The 20,892-nt window shown below is 38.1% G+C and overlaps 2 protein-coding genes across 2 annotated transcripts; both read left to right on the forward strand.

The window, feature by feature from the left end:
• Positions 1-14,166: 14,166 nt before the first annotated feature.
• LOC141167531 (olfactory receptor 11L1-like) lies at positions 14,167-15,099 on the forward strand. Its single transcript, XM_073654924.1, has one exon. It carries the CDS (start codon positions 14,167-14,169, stop codon positions 15,097-15,099), a length of 933 nt encoding a protein of 310 aa, XP_073511025.1.
• A 4,202-nt stretch (positions 15,100-19,301) lies between these two features.
• LOC141167532 (olfactory receptor 11L1-like) lies at positions 19,302-20,222 on the forward strand. The gene has a single exon (XM_073654926.1). It carries the CDS (start codon positions 19,302-19,304, stop codon positions 20,220-20,222), a length of 921 nt encoding a protein of 306 aa, XP_073511027.1.
• The last annotated feature ends 670 nt before the right edge of the window (positions 20,223-20,892 follow it).

Here is a 20,892-nt window from a genome sequence, read left to right on the forward strand (position 1 = left end):
TGGTACGAATGGAGCATGGTAGGGCAGCTGTAAAGGATGCAGCAAGGATCATGAAAAGGGCTAGTATGCCAGCCAAAGGAAGTCTGGATGCTGAGAGCCGGAAGCGGTTCAGTCAGGAACATTCAGTATGGATTGAAAAGCATGAGTATGGAGCACAGGTCACCGCTTGGTTGAGGACTAGTGAGAAAAATCATCCCCTTTTAATTTCCGATGATGACGATGAAACTGATCAGGTAGTGATCAGAAATAGATCTCATACGAGACAACCCCCATCACCTAGACAGGAACAAAGTCCAGTTCAGGCAGCTTCACCCTCTGCTCCATCAGAGGCTAGGTCAGAGTCAAGTGTAAGTGTTGAAAAGAAAGACACATAGTGCCAGCACTCTACCATATATGAATGAGTCAGCCAATCAAATCCTTCTGTCTCCCTCCCCGCCACCCATGGTGTATCCGACTATGCCATCACAGTTCCCAAAATACTCACCTCATTACCCTTACGGTCAACAACCTACCATAATGCCACCGTATCAGGGTTATCAGCATCCCTGTCAGTATCCAGCACTCCCAATCAGTCCTGGTACACTTGAGAATCCTCCAGCCTATGATATAGGAAATCATTACCCGGAGATCCCATCTGGATCTACTGAGAGCTTCTCAACCCCAATAGAGGCAAAACATAGTACCCCTGAGAACCGAACCTATCAACCCTCTCCCAGTGCAGGCACTGATCCACCACTCCACCTGCACATAATGCCATCCCGATCAATCCCTTCACGCCAAATGAGTAAGACAAAATTGAAGAGAGGTAAAGAAGGGAGTTGGGAGATCAGGCATGAAGAGGAAGAGAGGGAAAATCAAGATGCAAGATCAAAGACAAGCGATGAGGGAAGTGAAGAGGAAAATGCAGGCATACACACAGCCCACAGCCCTCCCCTGCACACACCAGCAAAAGGAAAATATAGCATTATGCTCTAGAACATGGATCTGTCCACGATGTCAGGATAGTATTAGTAACAAAATATTTCCATGTGGAAACTGCAAACATGATAGGAGAAAACCGAAGATGGCAGCATTTGAAGTCATTACACAAACTACCATCGCTGCACAGGAAGGAGGACAGCAGGTAAAAATGGATACCACCACTTGGTATAAACCATGGTCTGGGTCAGAGCAATTCTTAATGTCAAATAGTTTTCCAGACATGTATAAAAACCCGATAGAATATTATAAGGCTGTGAAATGGGTGTCTGAGAACTATGATGCTACGTAAAGTGATCTGGTACCTCTTTATAATCTTAATGGAGGAGTACCACTTGTTGAAAAAGTTGAACAAGTCCCTTTAGGAGATTGCATACAAGTTGTGCCAGAAGATGCTAAAACCTTAGACTCAGGAAAACAGTTTATTCTCCGGTTTAGTGTGGTTACAAAAACTATGGCGGAGAGTCTTATCTCCGGATTGCCAGAAATATTCCAAGAGCCTGAAGAGGCTGTAGATAAATTCCATGCTAGGTGTCTAGCTGTGTTCAAAGATCATGACTACAATTTGAATAATCCAAGGGAATTGGGGTTCCTGAAAAACATGTTTATCACTGGTCTCAGAGAGGACCTCAGGACAGAGGTATTTAAGATACGCCCATAATGTTTATATGCCCCCTTGGAACAATCAATGTCCACATTCAGAGGACTAGAAAAGGCCATAAATAAGAGAAAAGAAAAGAAAGAAAGATAAGACCACCCCAATTATGGTAAATATACACCCCGATGCCTTCCAGAATACTATTAATGATGCAGTGAGGGCAGCCACTCGGACTGCTCTAGGCGGAAGGGTAGAGAAAAAGAAAAAGGTAGTGGACCCTGAGGAATGCAAACAGAAGGTTCTTTGTTTTGGATGTGGTGAGAACGGCCACATGAAAAGGATCTGTGCACATAAGCAGAGGACTAGGGCAGAACAAACTTATGTCGCCATTGCAAACACAGGAACAGAGGAAGATTTTTCAGACTAGGAAATTGGCAGCCCCTGACTTAATTCTATGATAGTGGTCTGATGGCAGTAGCCCAATGGGAAACAAATTGAAGGTCTGATCAACACGGGGGCGAGCCGTACTAACATAAGGAAAGATGATATGCCATACCAATTCATGACGGGGAGGGTAATCCTGGGAATTGGAGCTGGAGGTACAATAGACCACCTAAAGGAAACTGAACCTGTAAATGTTAAATTAGTGCATACTATTAACTTGTGTACCCACCTACTTATCTCAGATAAATGTCCTAGAAACTTGATAGGTGAAGACATTCTTAATGCAATGAATGCAATTATTAAATTTTGAAAGAAAGGTGTTACCCTTACAGGTCCATTATCTAAAACAACAATATTAACAATGATGTCTATAATTCATCTTGAGGAGGAGGTGGATCCAAGTCTCGATGATGACATACAGGAAATTCTTGGTAAAGTACCAACTGCACTATGGGTACAGGATAAGACAGATGTTGGACTGTTAAAAATAACTCCAGTGACCATTAAGTTGAAACCTGGTGTTGTACCAGTACGTATAAGACAATATCCCCTGAGCAAGGAGCAAACAGAAGCAATTGCACTACAGGTAAATAAATACCTAGAGAAAGGTATAATCAAGAAATGCAGATCCCCTTTTAATTTTCCGTTGTTTCCAGTGAAAAAGAAGCAAATCGCGGATCAGTCGGTAGGCTACCGCATGGTCCAAGATTTGCAAGAGATTAATAAATTAATTGTTATAGACACTCCCATAGTGCCAAATCCACATACACTATTGAATCAAATTCCATCTAATGCAAAATTTTTCACAGTGATTGACCTTAGTAATGCCTTCTTCTCAGTGCCAATAGATGATGAGAGCCAGCTGCTGTTTACATCTAACATGAGGGAAAGCAGTACTGCTGAACCCGGTTGCTTCAAGGGGGAGCAACTTCTTCCTCCGTGTTCTCAGATGCAATGGCAGGAGTACTTCTCTCTTGGCATCCAGAGAATCAAGACATTCAGCTGCTTCAAAATGTGGATTATCTACTATTGTGTACCCCAGAAAAACATGTATGTATAAAAGAGACTTTGTCTTTGCTAATCTTCTTGTACCACGAAGGTTGCAAGGTATCCAGAGACAAATTACAGATTGCAAAAGAAAGAGTGATATTCTTAGGACATTGTATTTCCTTCCAACTAAAACATATCACCAGAGAAAGAAAGAAGGCAATCAGCCAGGATGTAGAACCAGCAACTTCCAGCGCTCTAAGAATATTCCTGGGGCTGGTCAGCTACTGTAGAGAGTGGATTCCTTCTGCATCTGCCATGATGTAGCCCCTATTTGATGTGCTTTCTGCATGCAATAAAGGTCAGCTTTATTTGCTCACTCTAGAGGCAAAACAGGGGTTGAAAATGCTCAAGGATGCCATTCTCTCAGCACCAGCACTAGGAATCCCCAACTACAGCTTACCATTTTTCCTTTTCCAGAATATCAAGGAATCATCTCCTAAATACAAAACCAAACAAGAAAACAACCGGGTGCCTCTAGTAGTCACCTACAATCCAAATCTGTAAGTGCTAAGAAGAGCTGCATGGAAACTACAACCCTTACTACAAAAAGATGCGAGATTATAATGCATTTTTCCAGACCCCCCACTTCTGTGTTTCAGGCAGCCCCAAATCTAAGAAGCATCATTGTCAGAAGCTCCCTGTCATCTCCACCAGCTACAGGAACCTTTCCCTGCAACCAGAAAAAATGTAAAACCTGTCCATTTATAATGACCACAGACAAGATAAAGATTCCTAATTCACATCAGGACTATAAGATCCCAGGTACGCTCAGCTGTATCACATCTAATGTAGTGTCCTTAACTATATGTATCAAATGTCCAGCTGGGGGTCTTTATGTAGGGTAGACAGAGCAAAAACTTATAACAAGGATGAATCATCATCGCCACACAATAAAATAAAAAAGAATAGATCTACCTGTAGCCAAGAATTTTTGTTCCCCTGATCACAGCATAAAACACATGAAATTACGAGTATTAAAAGGTAACTTCAAATGTCAAAGATAAAGAATAATCTCAGAATATAAACTGATGGTGACCTTTAAAACTTTTAGAGCAGGAATGAATGTGTCGCATGGATTTTGTTATGATCTGCTACAAGCACTAAGGAAAGAAAGGAGATCTGTCCCTACAATAGCACTAAGCTAGATCCCTACGATGTAACGGGGAACCTGATCCTGCAATCAGACCCGCTAAAGTCCTCAGCTAGTCTGAACAAAGACCAATAGATGTGAGGGAGGGATCCCTACAAGAACTAGGGACTGGGAGAAAGATGGACACCTCCTAGCAGAAATTGTAGCAGCAAAAAGACAAACAAACAACAAAGAACATAGAGGTCCAAAGACCCAGCAAAACTGACTGAGAAAGGTAACAAAGCACCTGGCTTGCTTAAGAGTAGAAATTACAATGAAGTTCAGCATGGCCAGAAGGGTGGATCAGGATTAAATAGACAAAAAAGGTCATGTGACCAGCAAGATAGAAAAAACCTAACAGGAGAGTTCTAACAATACCCCCTCTTCTAAGAGGATCCCCTAGGCCCATGCTTATCAGGAAACTTCTTGTGAAACGCTCTGACAAGTCTGGAAGCAGAAACATCATCCGCCCTCACCCATGAGTTATCTTCGGGACTGAAACCCTTCCACGCAACGAGATACTACAAACTCCCTCTATACTGTCTAGAATTTAGGATGCGGAAATTTCATATTCCCTGTCCTCCACCACCGGAGGAACAGTGGCAGTGGTGTCTCTATCTGATACATCAGCTTTTTTCAAAAGAGAAACATGAAACACCGGATTAATCTTCCAGGAGGTGGGAACCTCCAACCTAACAGCAGATTGATTAACTACCTGAAGCACCTTAAAGGGCCCTACAAACTTGGGACCCAATTTTTTAGAAGGAATCCTCAACCACAGATCTTTAGAGGACAACCAAACCATGTCACCAATAGCAAACAAAACCTCTTGCCGTTTCCTATCTAAGTACCTCTTAGATTTTTTGTTACCCTCCTAAAATTACCACGCACATCCGTCCAAACTCTCTCCAAATCACCGGAAAAACTCTCCTCCTCAGGCACAGCTGATACCAATTTGGAGAATGACCCAAAAGACGGATGTCTCCCAGAACAACAAAAAAAAGGGAACACCCAGCAGAAGAGGATGTATGGTTGTTAAGAGCAAATTCAGCAAGGGGCAGAAACTCAGACCACCTCTCTTGATTGTCCGCCAAAAAACAACTCAAGAACTGCTCAATATCCTGATTCTTCCTTTCTGTCTGGCCATTAGATTCAGGATGATATCCAGATGAAAACGACAAATGAACTCCCAATCTGTCACAAAAGGCATGCCAAAAATGAGCCACGAACTGAGGTCCCCTATCAGAAACAATGTCAGTAGGAACACCATGGAGTCTGACAATTTCCTTGACAAAGGCCTTAGCGAGTGTCTTAGCGCAGGGCAGTTTGATGAAGGGAGCCAAGTGACACACCTTGCTAAAACGGTCCACGACCACCCAGACCGTGAAACCCTCAGAGGAGGGAAGGTCAGTAATAAAGTACATAGCCAGATGTGTCCAAGGTGCACTAGGAACCTCCAGAGTGCAAAGCAACCCCGCAGCAGGAGTATGCAAAGACTTAGATCTAGCACAAACCGTACATTGACGCACCCACTTAATGACTTCCTTCTGCCATCCAGGCAACCAAAAACTGCGACCCACAAGTCTCTTGGTCTCAGAAATACCTGGATGACCTGTCAACCGAAACTCTTGACACTCAACAAACAAATCTCTCCTAAAGGTCCTAGGCACAAACAACCTCCCATGGGGAGTGTTAGATGGGGCATTCTCCTGTGCTTTAAGAATCTCATCTTCCAAAATGGAGTCCAATGCAGCAATCACAACACCTTCTTGTAAAATGCTCTCCTCCTCTTCAGCACTGACCATGGGAGAAAAGCTGTGAGACAAAGCATTAGCTTCAACTTTCTTGGCCCCCGGGATGTAAGTAACGGAAAAATTAAACTGCGAAAAAAAAGTTCCCACCTAGCCAGACGGGCATTCAAGCGCTTGGCAGCATCAAGCTAGATCAGATTTTTATGATCAGTGAAAACCGGAATGGGAAATTCAGCACCTTCCAAGAGATGACGCCGTGTTGAAATGTGAGTTTAATAGCCAGCAATTCCCGATTACCAATATCGTAATTAAGTTCAGTCTCAGAAAATTTTTTAGAAAAAAAGGCACAGGGATGTACTCCATCCTTGTTTTCCTGAGACAACACCGCACTGACCACCACAGAAGAAGCATCAACCTCAGCCAAAAACGGCTTAGTCACATCAGGCTGCATAAGAGCTGAACCTCTCCTTTAGAAACACAAAAGCTTCAATGGCCTCAGTAGTCCACTGAACCATATTAGCACCTTTCCTGGTGAGATCGGTCAGCGGTTTAACAATAATAGAAAATTTTTTAATGAATTTTCTGTAATAATTGGCGAAACCCAAAAACCTCTGTATCGATTTTAAACCAATAGGCCTAGGCCATTCCTGCACAGCTTGAGCTTTCACTGGGTCCATCTCAAAGCTCTCACTGGAGATAATGTAGCCCAAAAAACTAATTCTCTGTACAGTGAACTCACATTTCTCTAGCTTAGCAAAAAGCGAATTGTCAATTAATAACTGTAATACCTCACGTACGCTCCGCCAATGGGACTCCAGATCAGGCGAATAAATCAAATTGTCATCCAAATACACAACCACATTTTTGCCGATCAAAGGTCTAAGGGTGTCATTAATAAGATTCAGAAAAAATGCAGGAGCATTAGTAAGACCAAAAGGCATAACCAGATTCTCAAAATGACCCACAGGAGTGTTAAAAGAAGTCTTCCATTCATCACCCTCCTTCATTTCATGCGCAACAAATTGTATGCACGCCGGAGATCAATTTTAGAGAACCACTTGGCCCCCACTAACTGATTAAACAAATCAGGAATCAATGGCAGTGGGTACGGATTGCGTACAGTAATTTTATTAATCTCGCGAAAGTCCAGACAGGGACGTAAACCGCCGTCCTTTTTTTTAACAAAAAAAAATCCAACAGCCACAGGTGACTTTGACCGGCAGCCAAGCTCGTCTGTATGTATTCCTCCAAGGCCTTTCTCTCAAGAATAGTAAGATTAAATAAACAACTTTTAGGAAGAGTCGCTCCAGGGACAAATTCAATGGTACAATCATAGCCTCTATGGGGAGGCAAAATTTGCGACTCCTCCTCAGAAAAAACTTTCCAAAAATCCTGAATAGGTACAGGTAATTCCCCTTTATCCACAGCAGCAATGAGCACGTTACAACACTTGTCATAACACTTTGGGCTCCAGGACTTAATTTCATTAGTAGACCAGGATTGTGCAATTTTAACCAGGGTAACCCCAAAACTACTGGAGAAGGCAAATTATTTAATACCACCAAATTCTAATTTTCTTGGTGAATACCATTAATAGTGAGGGGAAATTCATAAACCTTGTGGGTAACACATTTCAAGGGAGAGCCATCGACAGAAATCATGGCAATAGGGGATGACAAAGGTTTTGGTTTTAATTTAAGTTTTTCCAATAATCCCCCATCAATCACATTCAGAGTAGAACCACAATCCACAAATACCAGAAATTCAATTAATTCTTCCTGAGCTGCAGTAGTAGCAGAAAGAAATACCCCCTTAGTGTTTAAACAGGCTACACGGGCGTAACTGACCTTTTTTCTTTCTTTGCTCATACGAAGCACACAGTTCTTAATGAAATGTTCAGATTTCCCGAAATAAAAGCATAAACCTTCAGAAAACCTGCGGTCTTTTTCCTGAGAGCGGGGTGACATCGCCCCAATCTCCATCGGCTCTCCAATGTCAGTACAGACCCTATCAAGACTCGGAGCTGACATGGCAGAGGATTTACTCTCATTAACCCTTGCAAGCAGTCTCCTGTCCACCCGTATAGCTAATTGCATAGCCTCCTGCAAGTTTTCAGGTGTAGGATAAGCAATCAGCAGATCCTTAACCCTTTCACCTAGCCCAGCAAGAAACAAACTTTTCAAAGCTGAATCGTTCCACCCCACCTAAGCAGACCACCAATGGAAGTGAGTACAATAATTTTCCACATTACCTTATCCCTGCCTCAAATGTCTCAATTCAGTCTCAGCTGATGAGACACGATCAGGATCATCATACAACAACCCCAAAGCAGAAAAAAAAACTATCCACTGAGCTAAAGCATGGATCACTAGGTTGGAGAGAAAAGGCCCATCCCTGAGGTTCTTTGAAACAAAGTGACATTATGAACCCTATGCACTGTGATTCATCACCAGAGGATCTGGGTCTCAAACGAAAATACAACAAACAAGCATTTTTAAAAGAAAAAAAATCTTGTTGTTCACCAAAAAATAAATCTGGCAAATGTACCTTTGGCTCCACAAAATGCGCTCCAGAACAGCTACTCACGTGTTGCTGGAGCTCAGCCACCTCCAGAGAGAGTCCCTGCAGCCAAATCCTGAAGCGACACCATGATGGAAACTGGAGATCTTTCCTTAGAGATATTTTTGGGCTGGACTTACTGTTATGATCTGCTACAAGCACTAAGGAAAGAAAGGAGATCTGTGCCTACAATAGAACTAAGCTAGATCCCTACGATGTAACGGGGAACCTGATCCTGCGATCAGACCCGCTAAAGTCCTCAGCTAGTCTGAACGAAGACCTATAGATGTGAGGGAGGGATCCCTACAAGAACTATGGACTGGGAGAAAGATAGACACCTCCTAGCAGAAATTGTAGCAGCAAAAAGACAAACAAACAACAAAGAACATAGAGGTCCAAAGACCTTGGAAACTGACTGAGAAAGGTAACAAAGCACCTGGCTAGCTTAAGAGCAGAACTTACAATGAAGTCCAGCATGGCCAGTAGGGCGGAGCAGGATTAAATAGGCAAAAAAGGTCATGTGACCAGCAAAATAGAAAAAACCTAACAGGAGAGTTCTAACAGATTTATGTCATTCTACATCAAGTAAGGAATGTTCTCCTCAGACTCTTAGACCTATGAGGCCATCACAAAACTTAACCTAGTCACAGGACAATAAAACCTTCACACTCCTTATCTATTAACTGCTAAAAGATTTAAAGCCAGAACTGTTTATCTCTTCCATAATAACTCTGCTTTTCATCACCTGTCTTACCTATTGCATTGCATTTTTTGTGTATCTTATTGTGTATAAATATGTGACTCTTCAGATTTTGTGGTATACTATGCCTGATGAAGAGACCTCAGTAGTCTCGAAAGCTTGTAATTTGTTACCATCTTTTTAGTTAGCCATTAAAAGGTATCAACCACTGAGGACTCTCAAGTCTAAATATTTTTCTATCTACTGGCTAACACAGTACAAGAATATATATTTTCCCCTTATCAAAAAGGATGATACCAGATTGTAAAGCATCTTCATGGAACTTAAGCCACTTCTGAAGAAACGTGCACAATTGGACAGAGATAATTTTTCTTATCTAAATGCAAAAAGGAGAATCTAATTCCCAAAGGACTCTGGATTGCAAAGCCAATTCTTCATACCTACAATACTCTTTATACACAAAACCTTTGCCATAAGACTTCTGAGAGACTAAGGAACCACAGTTTGCATGTCTTCTACAGCATCAAGAGTAAAGTCCAAGGGCAATTTGAAACTCAGAGGAAAACACTTACAGAAAAAAAAAATCAAAAATTACAGCAATACTAAAACAAACTACGGACCCTTTTGATTCATAACAAGGAAAAGAAGCTGCACAGATTGTGCCTAAACTCAGAACGAAATACCAAACAGCTACAAAACAAAGCCAAAACCTGACAATTTGGACAACCACTCCATTCCAGACACAGAAGCATGTAACTGTGTCATAAATCTCTCAGATTATACACCCAACAAAGCAGAGCTGGCCGTGCTTTCTAAGGGACTCTCATTTTGTCCTACTAAGGCCCTAGATAAAACTGAACTCTGTAGTGATATGGAAAATTATTTCATGAGACTGGGCCTGAGGAAATACTTCAGTGCTACAGAAGATTCAGAGCCCATCCGAACTGAAGGAATCTTGACAACCAAGAAGAGGTCAGATTGGACATCTCCACCTGGACGAAACCCTCATTTGGATACATATATAGACTCCTTCAGACTTGTGATAAAATTCAACATCCTTGATACAAACAGGCGACAATCATCCAATATCAGTGCCCAGGAGAGAAAGGCCACACATTCTTTGAAAACCAACTAAGAAATCTTCATTAAACCTGCTGACAAGGGTGGTGCAATAGTCATCATGAACACATCAGACTACGTGAAGGAAGGAAGCAAACAACTGATGGACACGCGCTACTGCAAAAAACTGCAGTCTGACCCTATACAGGACTATTACAAGGAACTAAACAAGTTGGTATCGTGTCTGCCTGACGAATCCATAAGAGCCGATGACCTGATACCAGAGAGTCCAAGAATAGAGACATTCTATATGGTTCCCAAAATCCTCAAATCTGGAAATCCAGGAAGACCAATTATTTCATGTGTGGGCACCCTTACTGAGCAAGTTTCTGGATGGGTAGTGTGTGTTCTTAAACTACTGGTAAACAGTACACCCAGCTACATTCAGGACACAACAGAACTACTGAATAAACTAGCAGCACAAGGTCCTCTCCCAGAAGGAACCATCCTGACCCCATGGATGTGGAATATTTGTATTCTAATATTCCACACAAGGATGGATTAAATGCCTTAAAAATCTTCATAGAAAATACTGGAATTGTTGCTGATTCTGTGGTCAAACTTACAGAATTCATCCTCTCCCAAAATTACATTGAATTTGATAACAACATATATCTACAGGAAACTGGTACAGTGATGGGAAGTTAAATGGCTCCACAGTACCCAAATCTTTCCATGGCCAAGTTTGAAAGTGACTTTTTGTCCTCATGTCCCATCAGGCCTCTGGCCTACTATCGTTTCATTGATGATATTTTAATGATATGGACGTGGTCTGAGCCACAGCTGAGGCGTTTCATGAACACTTTAATCAATTTCATCCCACCATCAACCTAACACTCAACTACTCCTGTACTGAAATTAACTTTTCGACACCATCATCAAGCCACAGAACAATGAAATAGAGACATCCTTGTACCGGAAACCAATCGACCATCCTACATACCTTAAATGGGACAGTTTCCATCCAAAACACATAAAAAACACTATTGTTTGCAGCCAAGCCATCAGATAGAATTGAATATGTTCCAACACTATGGATAGAGACAAACACCTTGATGGCCTCAGAAAGACCTTTTTGAAACAGGGCTACCATTCAAGAACAATTGAGAACCAGATTCATAGACACCAGAATATCAAGGAATCATCTCCTACCTTACAAAACCAAACAAGAAAACAATGGGTGCCTCTAGTAGTCACCTACAACCCAAATCTGGAGGCGCTAAGAAGAGCTGCACGGAAACTACAACTCTTACTACAAAAAGATGCCCAATTACAATTTATATTTCCAGACCCCCCCACTTCTGCGTTTCAGGCAGCCCCCAAATCTAAGAAGAATCATTGTCAGAAGCTCCCTGTTATCTCCACCAGCTACAGGTACCTTTCCTTGCAACCAGAAAAAATGTAAAACATGTCCGTTTATAATGACCACAGACAAGATAAAGATTCCCAATACACATCAGGACTATAAGATCCCAGGTACGTTCAGCTGTATCACATCTAATGTAGTGTACTTAATTATATGTACCAAATGTCCAGCTGGGGGTCTGTATGTAGGGGAGACAGGGCAAAAACTTAGAACAAGGATGAATCATCATCGCTACACAATAAAAGACAAACGAATTAATCTACCTGAAGCCAAGCATTTTTGTTCCCCTGATCAGAGCATAAAAGACATGAAATTAATGGTATTAAAAGGTAACTTCAAATCTCAAAGAGAAAGAAGAATCTCAGAATATAAACTGATGGTGAACTTTAACACTTTGAGAGCAGGAATGAATGTGTCGCATGGTTTTATGTCATTCTACATCAACTAAGGAATGTGCTACTCAGACTCTCAGACCTGTGAGGCCATCACAACACTAAACCTAGTCATAGGACAATAAAACCTTCACACTCCTTATCTATTAACTGCTAAAATATTTATAGCCAGAACTGTTTATCTCTTCCATAATAACTCTGCTTTTTATCACCTGTCTCACCTATTGCATTTTTTGAGTGTCATATTGTGTATAAATATGTGACTCTTCAGATTTTGTGGTATACTATGGTATACTATGCCTGATGAAGAGACATGAGTAGTCTCGAAATCTTGCAATTTGTTACCATCTTTTCAGTTAGCCATTAAAAGGTATCAACCACTGAGGACTTTCAAATCAAAATATTTTTCTATCTACTGGCTAACACGGTACAAGAATATACATTTGACTTTTTAAATTCATTCTACATTTTCTTATGTTCTTTTTGTAAAAAAATGAGGAGATTCTCATATTCTCAAATCAAATTAATAATAACAGCTTTAAAATTACATTTCAAATTCTGATTACAAAGATGACGCTAGAGACAATATTAAAAAAATCTCTGAAGATTCATACTTGGAACATTGCCTCATACTTTGTATATAAATATCCACTGCCTCTCGTATTCATGAACACATCACGACTATTAGGCTGTCTAACGTTTAAGTAATTTTCCTCTAGGAGATTTCTGCAAAATGAAATTGAGATTAATTACATAAACTGAAAGAGCAAAAAATATCTGTAAGTATTCTTTTGATCAAATATTTAATAAATTCTAAGAAAGTCTACTTAATATTCATCTAAAAGTTTATAGAACTATATTGTTTTTATAAAAAAATGGACAAATGTGTTTTCAAACTTTTTTTGCTTAACTCTTTCAAGATCCAGCAAATTTTGCATTTGTTGTTTTTTCTCTTATTCTTTTAAGAGCCATAACCTTTTCATTTATCTGTCAACATAGCCATATGAGGGCTTTAATTTTTCTGTCAGCATAGCCATATAAGGGCTTGTTTTCTGTGGGACAAGTTGTAATTTTGAATGAAATCATTAATTTTACCATAACTTTTTCAAGAGTGATTGAAGTAACCTGCGCTGATGGACAAATCTCCAGCCACAATGAAATGTCGGCTGATGGTTTAATGTCAACGCGTTTCAGAGTCACTCCATCTCCTTCTTCAGGACTGCCACAATTGACAATTGCCTTTGTTTTCTTTTTTTAGGTTTGTTGAACCAGTTCTTATACTACAAATCTTTCTTTATATGTTAGGTAATGTATTCTAATCTGAATAATTCTAAGGTTCTTTATACATTTAGCAGATGCTTAATGTTTCTTTTTACCTTCTTCTGGAATGAGTGGGTGGAAGACTTTGAAACCTTTTATGACTTCATGTGTTTGTTAGATTTTATTTATGAAGCTTAACCATTTTAGAACTTTTATTTTGTGGTATAAATAAATCATTTAAAAGATTTTTTTGAATATTTTTTACAGAACTTTTAAGCACTGTGGGATTTTTTACATATGTATCATAAGTATACAATAGATTGGAAAAGAAAAGTTAATGAAAATAAATTTTAAAATTCTAGTTCATTTTTCTGGGAATGAAAACATTAAAAAAAAAAATTATATTGTATTAATGTGTTTGCCAGAAATATCTATTAACATACTTTGTGGGCACAAAAGTATTTACATTTAAGATTTATAAAAAGTTAACTTTTATTTTTTACATTTCATGTTCAACTTGAGCTTTTTTGGAAAGGGCAAATGCTCTGGCAAAGATCGCTGAGTTATGATTGCCTTATTTTATGTATATTTTGCTGATTATTTCTTATTTTCTGCTGCGGCCATCCAAATGATAATATTAGTCACATTACTATGAGACTCATTAACTTGTATTGCTTCAAAATCTAAACTAAGTGGTATCATCTAAAATGACTAGAATTCTCTTTCCAAAAAAAAAAATAAAAAGGAGGACCACTGTAGCTAATAGAAATATTAATATATTGTACCTTTTTATTTCGGTAGCATGACCAGTTTGTTCTACATGTTGGAGAATAATCTGACAGCGGTCATAGAGATTTTACTTTTAGGATTTCAAATCAGGCAAGAATTAGAAATATTTCTTTTCTGTCTTCTCCTGGTGATTTACTGTGGGACAATATGTGGAAACCTCCTGATCATCACCCTGGTGTCCACCAGCAAGAACCTCCACACCCCAATGTACTTCTTCATCTCACAACTGTCCATCACTGACATCTTTGCGATCACAGATATTGTCCCCAATATGCTCCATGTCCTACTGAACAATGGGGCGACCATTACTTTTGTTGGCTGTATCACTCAGTTATATTTATTAAGTGCTTCAGAATCAGTTGAATGTTTCCTCCTTGCTGTGATGTCCTTTGACCGATATGTGGCCATCTGTAAACCTCTACATTATAATGTTATCATGAAAAGTGGTCATTGTGTGATACTGACCATCATCTGTTGGGTATTTGGATTTTCTATTGTTTTGATTTACATGATAACTACAGCAAAACTAAACTATTGCGGTCCGAACATCATTGACCACATATTCTGTGATCTAGTTCCCTTACTAGAACTTGCCTGTTCTGACACCTATATTGTTCACTGGGAGGTTTATTTACTAAGTCTTCCACTGCTCTTTGTTCCTATCAAAATCATTGTAGTGTCTTATATCTGTATAGTTTTGGCAATCTTAAGGATCTCATCCAGCATCGGTAGACAGAAAGCCTTCTCCACCTGTAGCTCCCACCTCACTGTGGTCTCCATATTCTTCTGGAATATATTCAGTATCTATGTCGTCCCAACAAAAGGACAATCATCAATCATCAGTAAAATTTTATCACTGCTATATACTGTCTTTACTCCTTTTATTAACCCCATAATATACAGCCTGAGAAATAAAGACTTTATAAAAGCCATACAAAAAGCATGTTATAAGAATGTAATCTAGAAAATTATAAATAATATTGTATGTATCACTGAGGCTAGACCAAGATACTCAGCCTAATTGTTCTACTTTGTTTTATAATGTTTCATGAGAAATTGTATAGTTTGAAGATGTGAAAAATTCTGACATTAGTTTTCTTTTAATCCCTTACTGACATATGAAAAACTGATATGTTATATGCTGGCTCCCTGACTTTAATATGGGCTCATATGCAGATATAATCAGCCATCATGTGTCTTCAACAGCCGTTGGCTATTAACATGTTAAATGCTACTGTCAATCACTACCAGTGGCATTTTACACCCCCTTTTGATCCATTAAAAATAAAGCAAAAATAAAAAAAATTAAATCAATAAATATATACAGTAAAATAAAGTAATCCTATTGGTAAACAGTGTAACAAAAAGATTCGAAATAACACTTTTTTTATCAATAAAATGTAATATGAAGTGATCAAAATATTATGTCCACCCCAAAATTGTATCAGTGAAAAATTATCTCAGGCTGCAGAGTAAATAAACCCTCAGACAGCTCCAGATTCAGAAAATTGAAAGTGTTATGGTTCTAAGAAAATGACGACAATTAATATTTTTTTTAAACAATTTCTGAATTTTTTTCACCACTTACGTAAAAATAAACTATACAGTTAGGTCCATATATATTTGGACAGAGACAACATTTTTCTAATTTTGGTTCTAGATATTACCACAATGAATTTTAAACAAATCAATTCAGATGCAGTTGAAGTTCAGACTTTCAGCTTTCATTTGAGGGTATCCACATTAAAATTGGATGAAGGGTTTAGGAGTTTCAGCTCCTTAACATGTGGCACCCTGTTTTTAAAGGGACCCAAAGTAATTATACAGATTAAATAATTGTAAATAAAATGTTCATTTCTAGTACTTGTTTGAAAACTCTTTGTTGGTAATGACTGCCTGAAGTCTTGAACTCATGGACATCACCAGACACTGTGTTTCCTCCTTCTTGATGCTCTGCCAGGCCTTCACCGCGGTGGTTTTCAGTTGCTGTTTGTTTGTGGGCCTTTCTTTCTGAAGTTTAGTATTTAACAAGTGAAATGCATGCTCAATTGGGTTGAGATCAGGTGAATGACTTGGCCATTCAAGAATATTCCACTTCTTTGCTTTAATAAACTCCTAGGTTGCTTTGGCGTTATGTTTTGGGTCAGTCCAGCAAGAAAAAAACTTTTCAAAGCTGAATCATTCCACCCTACCTGAGCAGACCACCAACGGAAGTGAGTACAATAATTTTCCACATTACCTGATCCCTGCCTCAAATGTCTCAATTCAGTCTCAGCTGATGAGACACGATCAGGATCATCATACAACAACCCCAAAGCAGAAAAAAAACTATCCACTGAGCTAAAGCATGGATCACTAGGTTGGAGAGAAAAGGCCCATCCCTGAGGTTCTTTGCGCCAAAGTGACATTATGAACCCTATGCACTGTGATTCATCACCAGAGGATCTGGGTCTCAAACAAAAATACAACAAACAAGCATTTTTAAAAGAAAAAAAATCTTGTTGTTCACCAAAAAATAAATCTGGCAATCGTACCTTTGGCTCCACAAAATATGCTCCAGAACAGCTACTCACGTGTTGCTGGAGCTCGGCCACCTCCAGAGAGAGTCCCTGCAGGCGTTGAGCCAAATCCTGAACCGACACCATGATGGAAACCTTAGATCTTTCCTTAGAGATATTTTTGGGCTGGACTTACTGTTATGATCTGCTACAAGCACTAAGGAAAGAAAGGAGATCTGTCCCTACAATAGACCTAAGCTATATCCCTACGATGTAACGGGGAATCTGATCCTGCGATAAGACCCGCTAAAGTCCTCAGCTAGTCTAAACGAAGACCTATAGATGTAATGGAGGGATCCCTACAAGAACTAGGGACTGGGAGAAAGATAGACACCTCCTAGCAGAAATTGTAGCAGTAAAAATACAAACAAACAACAAAGAACATAGAGGTCCAAAGACCTAGGAAAACTGACTGAGAAAGGTAACAAAGCACCTGGCTAGCTTAAGAGCAGAACTTACAATGAAGTCCAGCATGGCCAGAAGGGCGGAGCAGGATTAAATAGGCAAAAAAGGTCATGTGACCAGCAAAATAGAAAAAACCTAACAGGAGAGTTCTAACAGATTTATGTCATTCTATATCAATTAAGGAATGTTCTCCTCAGACTCTCAGACCTGTGAGGCCATCACAACACTAAACCTAGTCATAGGACAATCAAACCTTCACACTCCTTATCTATTAACTGCTAAAATATTTATAGCCAGAACTGTTTATCTCTTCCATAATAACTCTGCTTTTTATCACCTGTCTCACCTATTGCATTTTTTGAGTGTCTTATTGTGTATAAATTTGTGACTCTTCAGATTTTGTGGTATACTATGGTATACTATGCCTGATGAAGAGACATGATTAGTCACAAAAGCTTTCAATTTGTTACCATCTTTTTAGTTAGCCATTAAAAGGTATCAACCACTGAGGACTTTCAAATCTAAATATTTTTCTATCTACTGGCTAACACGGTACAAGAATATACATTTGACTTTTTAAATTCATTCTTCATTTTCTTATGTTCTTTTTGTAAAAAAATGAGGAGATTCTCATATTCTCAAATCAAATTAATAATAACAGCTTTAAAATTACATTTCAAATTCTGATTACAAAGATGACGCTAGAGACAAAATGAAAAAAATCTCTGAAGATTCATATTGGAACATTGCCTCATACTTTGTATATAAATATCCACTGCCGCTCGTATTCATGAACACATCACGACTATTAGGCTGTCTAACGTTTAAGTCATTTTCCTCTAGGAGATTTCTGCAAAACTAAATTGAGATTAATTACATAAACTGAAAGAGCAAAAAATATCTGTAAGTATTCTTTTGATCAAATATTTAATAAATTCTAAGAAAGTCTACTTAATATTCATCTAAAAGTTTATAGAACTATATTGTTTTTATAAAAAAATAGACAAATGTGTTTTCAAACTTTTTTTGCTTAACGTTAAAGATCCAGCAAATTTTGCATTTGTTGATTTTTCTCTTATTCTTTCAAGAGCCATAACCTTTTAATTTATCTGTCAACATAGCCATATGAGGGCTTGAATTTTTCTGTCAGCATAGCCATATAAGGGCTTGTTTTCTGTGGGACAAGTTGTAATTTTGAATGAAAACATTAATTTTACCATAACTTTTTCAAGAGTGATTGAAGTAACCTGCGCTGATGGACAAATCTCCAGCCACAATGAAATGTCGGCTGATGGTTTAATGTCAACGCGTTTCAGAGTCACTCCTTCTCCTTCTTCAGGACTGCCACAATTGACAATTGCCTTTGTTTTCTTTTTATAGGTTTGTTGAACCAGTTCTTCTACTACAAATCTTTCTTTATATGTTAGGTAATGTATTCTAATCTGAGGAATTCTAAGGTTCTTTATACATTTAGCATATGCTTAATGTTTCTTTTTACCTTCTTCTGGAATGAGTGGGTGGAGGACTTTGAAACCTTTTATGACTTCATGTGTTTGTTAGATTTTATTTATGAAGCTTAACCATTTTAGAACTTTTATTTTTGTGGTATAAATATATAATTTAAAAGATTTTTTCGAATATTTTTTACAGAACTTTTAAGCACTGCGGGATTTTTTACATATGTATCATAAGTATACAATAGATTGGAAAAGAAAAGTTAATGAAAATAAATTTTAAAATTCTAGTTCATTTTTCTGGGAATGAAAACATTAAAAAAAAAAATTATATTGTATTAATGTGTTTGCCAGAAATATCTATTAACATACTTTTTGGGCACAAAAGTATTTACATTTAAGATTTATAAAAAGTAAACTTTTATTTTTATACATTTCATGTTCAACTTGAGCTTTTTTGGAAAGGGCAAATGCTCTGGCAAAGATCAGTGAGATTTGATTGCCTTATTTTATGTATATTTTGCTGATTATTTTTTATTTTCTGCTGCGGCCATCCAAATAATAATATTAGTCACATTACTATGAGACTCATTAACTTGTATTGCTTCAAAATCTAAACTAAGTGGTATCATCTAAAATTACTAAAATTCTGTTTTCAAAAAAAAAATAAAGAGGAGGACCACTGTAGCTAATAGAAATATTAATATATTGTACCTTTTTATTTCAGTAGCATGACCAGTTTGTTCTACATGTTGGAGAATAATCTGACTGCGGTCATAGAGATTTTACTTTTAGGATTTCAAATCAGGCAAGAATTAGAAATATTTATTTTCTGTCTTCTCCTGGTGATTTACTGTGGGACAATATGTGGAAACCTCCTGATCATCACCCTGATGTCCAACAGCAAGAATCTCCACACCCCAATGTACTTCTTCATCTCACAACTGTCCATCACTGACATCTCTGCGATCACAGATATTGTCCCCAATATGCTCCATGTCCTACTGAACAATGGGGCGACCATTACTTTTGTTGGCTGTATTACTCAGTTATATTTTTTAAGTGCTTCAGAATCAGTTGAATGTTTCCTTCTTGCTGTGATGTCCTTTGACCGATATGTGGCCATCTGTAAACCTCTACATTATAACGTTATCATGAAAAGTGGTCATTGTGTGATACTGACCATCATCTGTTGGGTATTTGGATTTTCTATCGTTTTGATTTACATGATAACTACAGCAAAACTAAACTATTGCGGGCTCAACATCATTGACCACATATTCTGTGATTTAGTTCCCTTACTAGAACTTGCCTGTTCTGACACCTATATTGTTCACTGGGAGGTTTATTTACTAAGTCTTCCACTGCTCTTTATTCCTATCACAATCATTGTAGTGTCTTATACCTGTATAGTTTTGGCAATCTTAAGGATCTCATCCAGCATCGGTAGACAGAAAGCCTTCTCCACCTGCAGCTCCCACCTCACGGTGGTCTACATATTCTTCTGGACTATATTCAGTATCTATGTCGTCCCAACAAAAGGACAATCATCCATCATCAGTAAAATCTTATCACTGCTATATACTGTCTTTACTCCTTTTATTAACACCATAATATACAGCCTGAGAAATAAAGACTTTATAAAAGCCATACAAAAAGCATGTTATTAAAATGTAATCTAGAAAATAATACATAATATTGTAAGAATCACTGAGGCCAGACCAAGATACTCAGCCTAATTGTTCTACTTTGTTTTATAATGTTTCATGAGAAATTGTAAAGTTTGAAGATGTGAAAAATTCTGACATTAGTTTTCTTTTAATCCCTTACTGACATATGAAAAACTGATATGTCATATGCTAGGTCCCTGACTTTAATATGGGCTCATATGCAGATTTAATCAGCCATCATGTGTCTTCAACAGCTGTTGGCTATTAACATGTTAAATGCTGCTGTCAATCACTACCAGTGGCATTTTACACCCCCTTTTGATCCATTAAAAATAAAGCAAAAATAAAAAAAAATTAAATCAATAAATATATACAGTAAAATAAGGTAATCCTATTGGTAAACAGTGTAACAAAAAAAAATCGAAATAACACTTTTTTATCAATAAAATGTAATACGAAGTGATCAAAATATTATGTCCAACCCAAAATTGTATGAGTGAAAAATTATCTCAGGCTGCAAAGTAAATAAACCCTCAGACAGCTCCAGATTCAGAAAATTGAAAGTGTTATGGTTCTAAGAAAATGACGACAATTAATATTTTTTTTAACAATTTCTGAATTTTTTTCAACACTTAGGTAAAAACAAACTATACAGTTAGGTCCATATAAA

Source organism: Phyllobates terribilis, unplaced genomic scaffold (assembly GCF_046119375.1).
Source record: "Phyllobates terribilis strain yellow unplaced genomic scaffold, ASM4611937v1 Scaffold_11__3_contigs__length_659146591, whole genome shotgun sequence".
Classification (NCBI taxonomy): Eukaryota; Metazoa; Chordata; class Amphibia; order Anura; family Dendrobatidae; genus Phyllobates; species Phyllobates terribilis.

Excerpts from the sequence above, each read along its gene's own strand:
- LOC141167531 (XM_073654924.1), top strand. The coding sequence starts at position 14,167 with ATGTTGGAGAATAATCTGACAGCGGTCATAGAGATTTTACTTTTAGGA.
- LOC141167532 (XM_073654926.1), top strand. The coding sequence starts at position 19,302 with ATGTTGGAGAATAATCTGACTGCGGTCATAGAGATTTTACTTTTAGGA.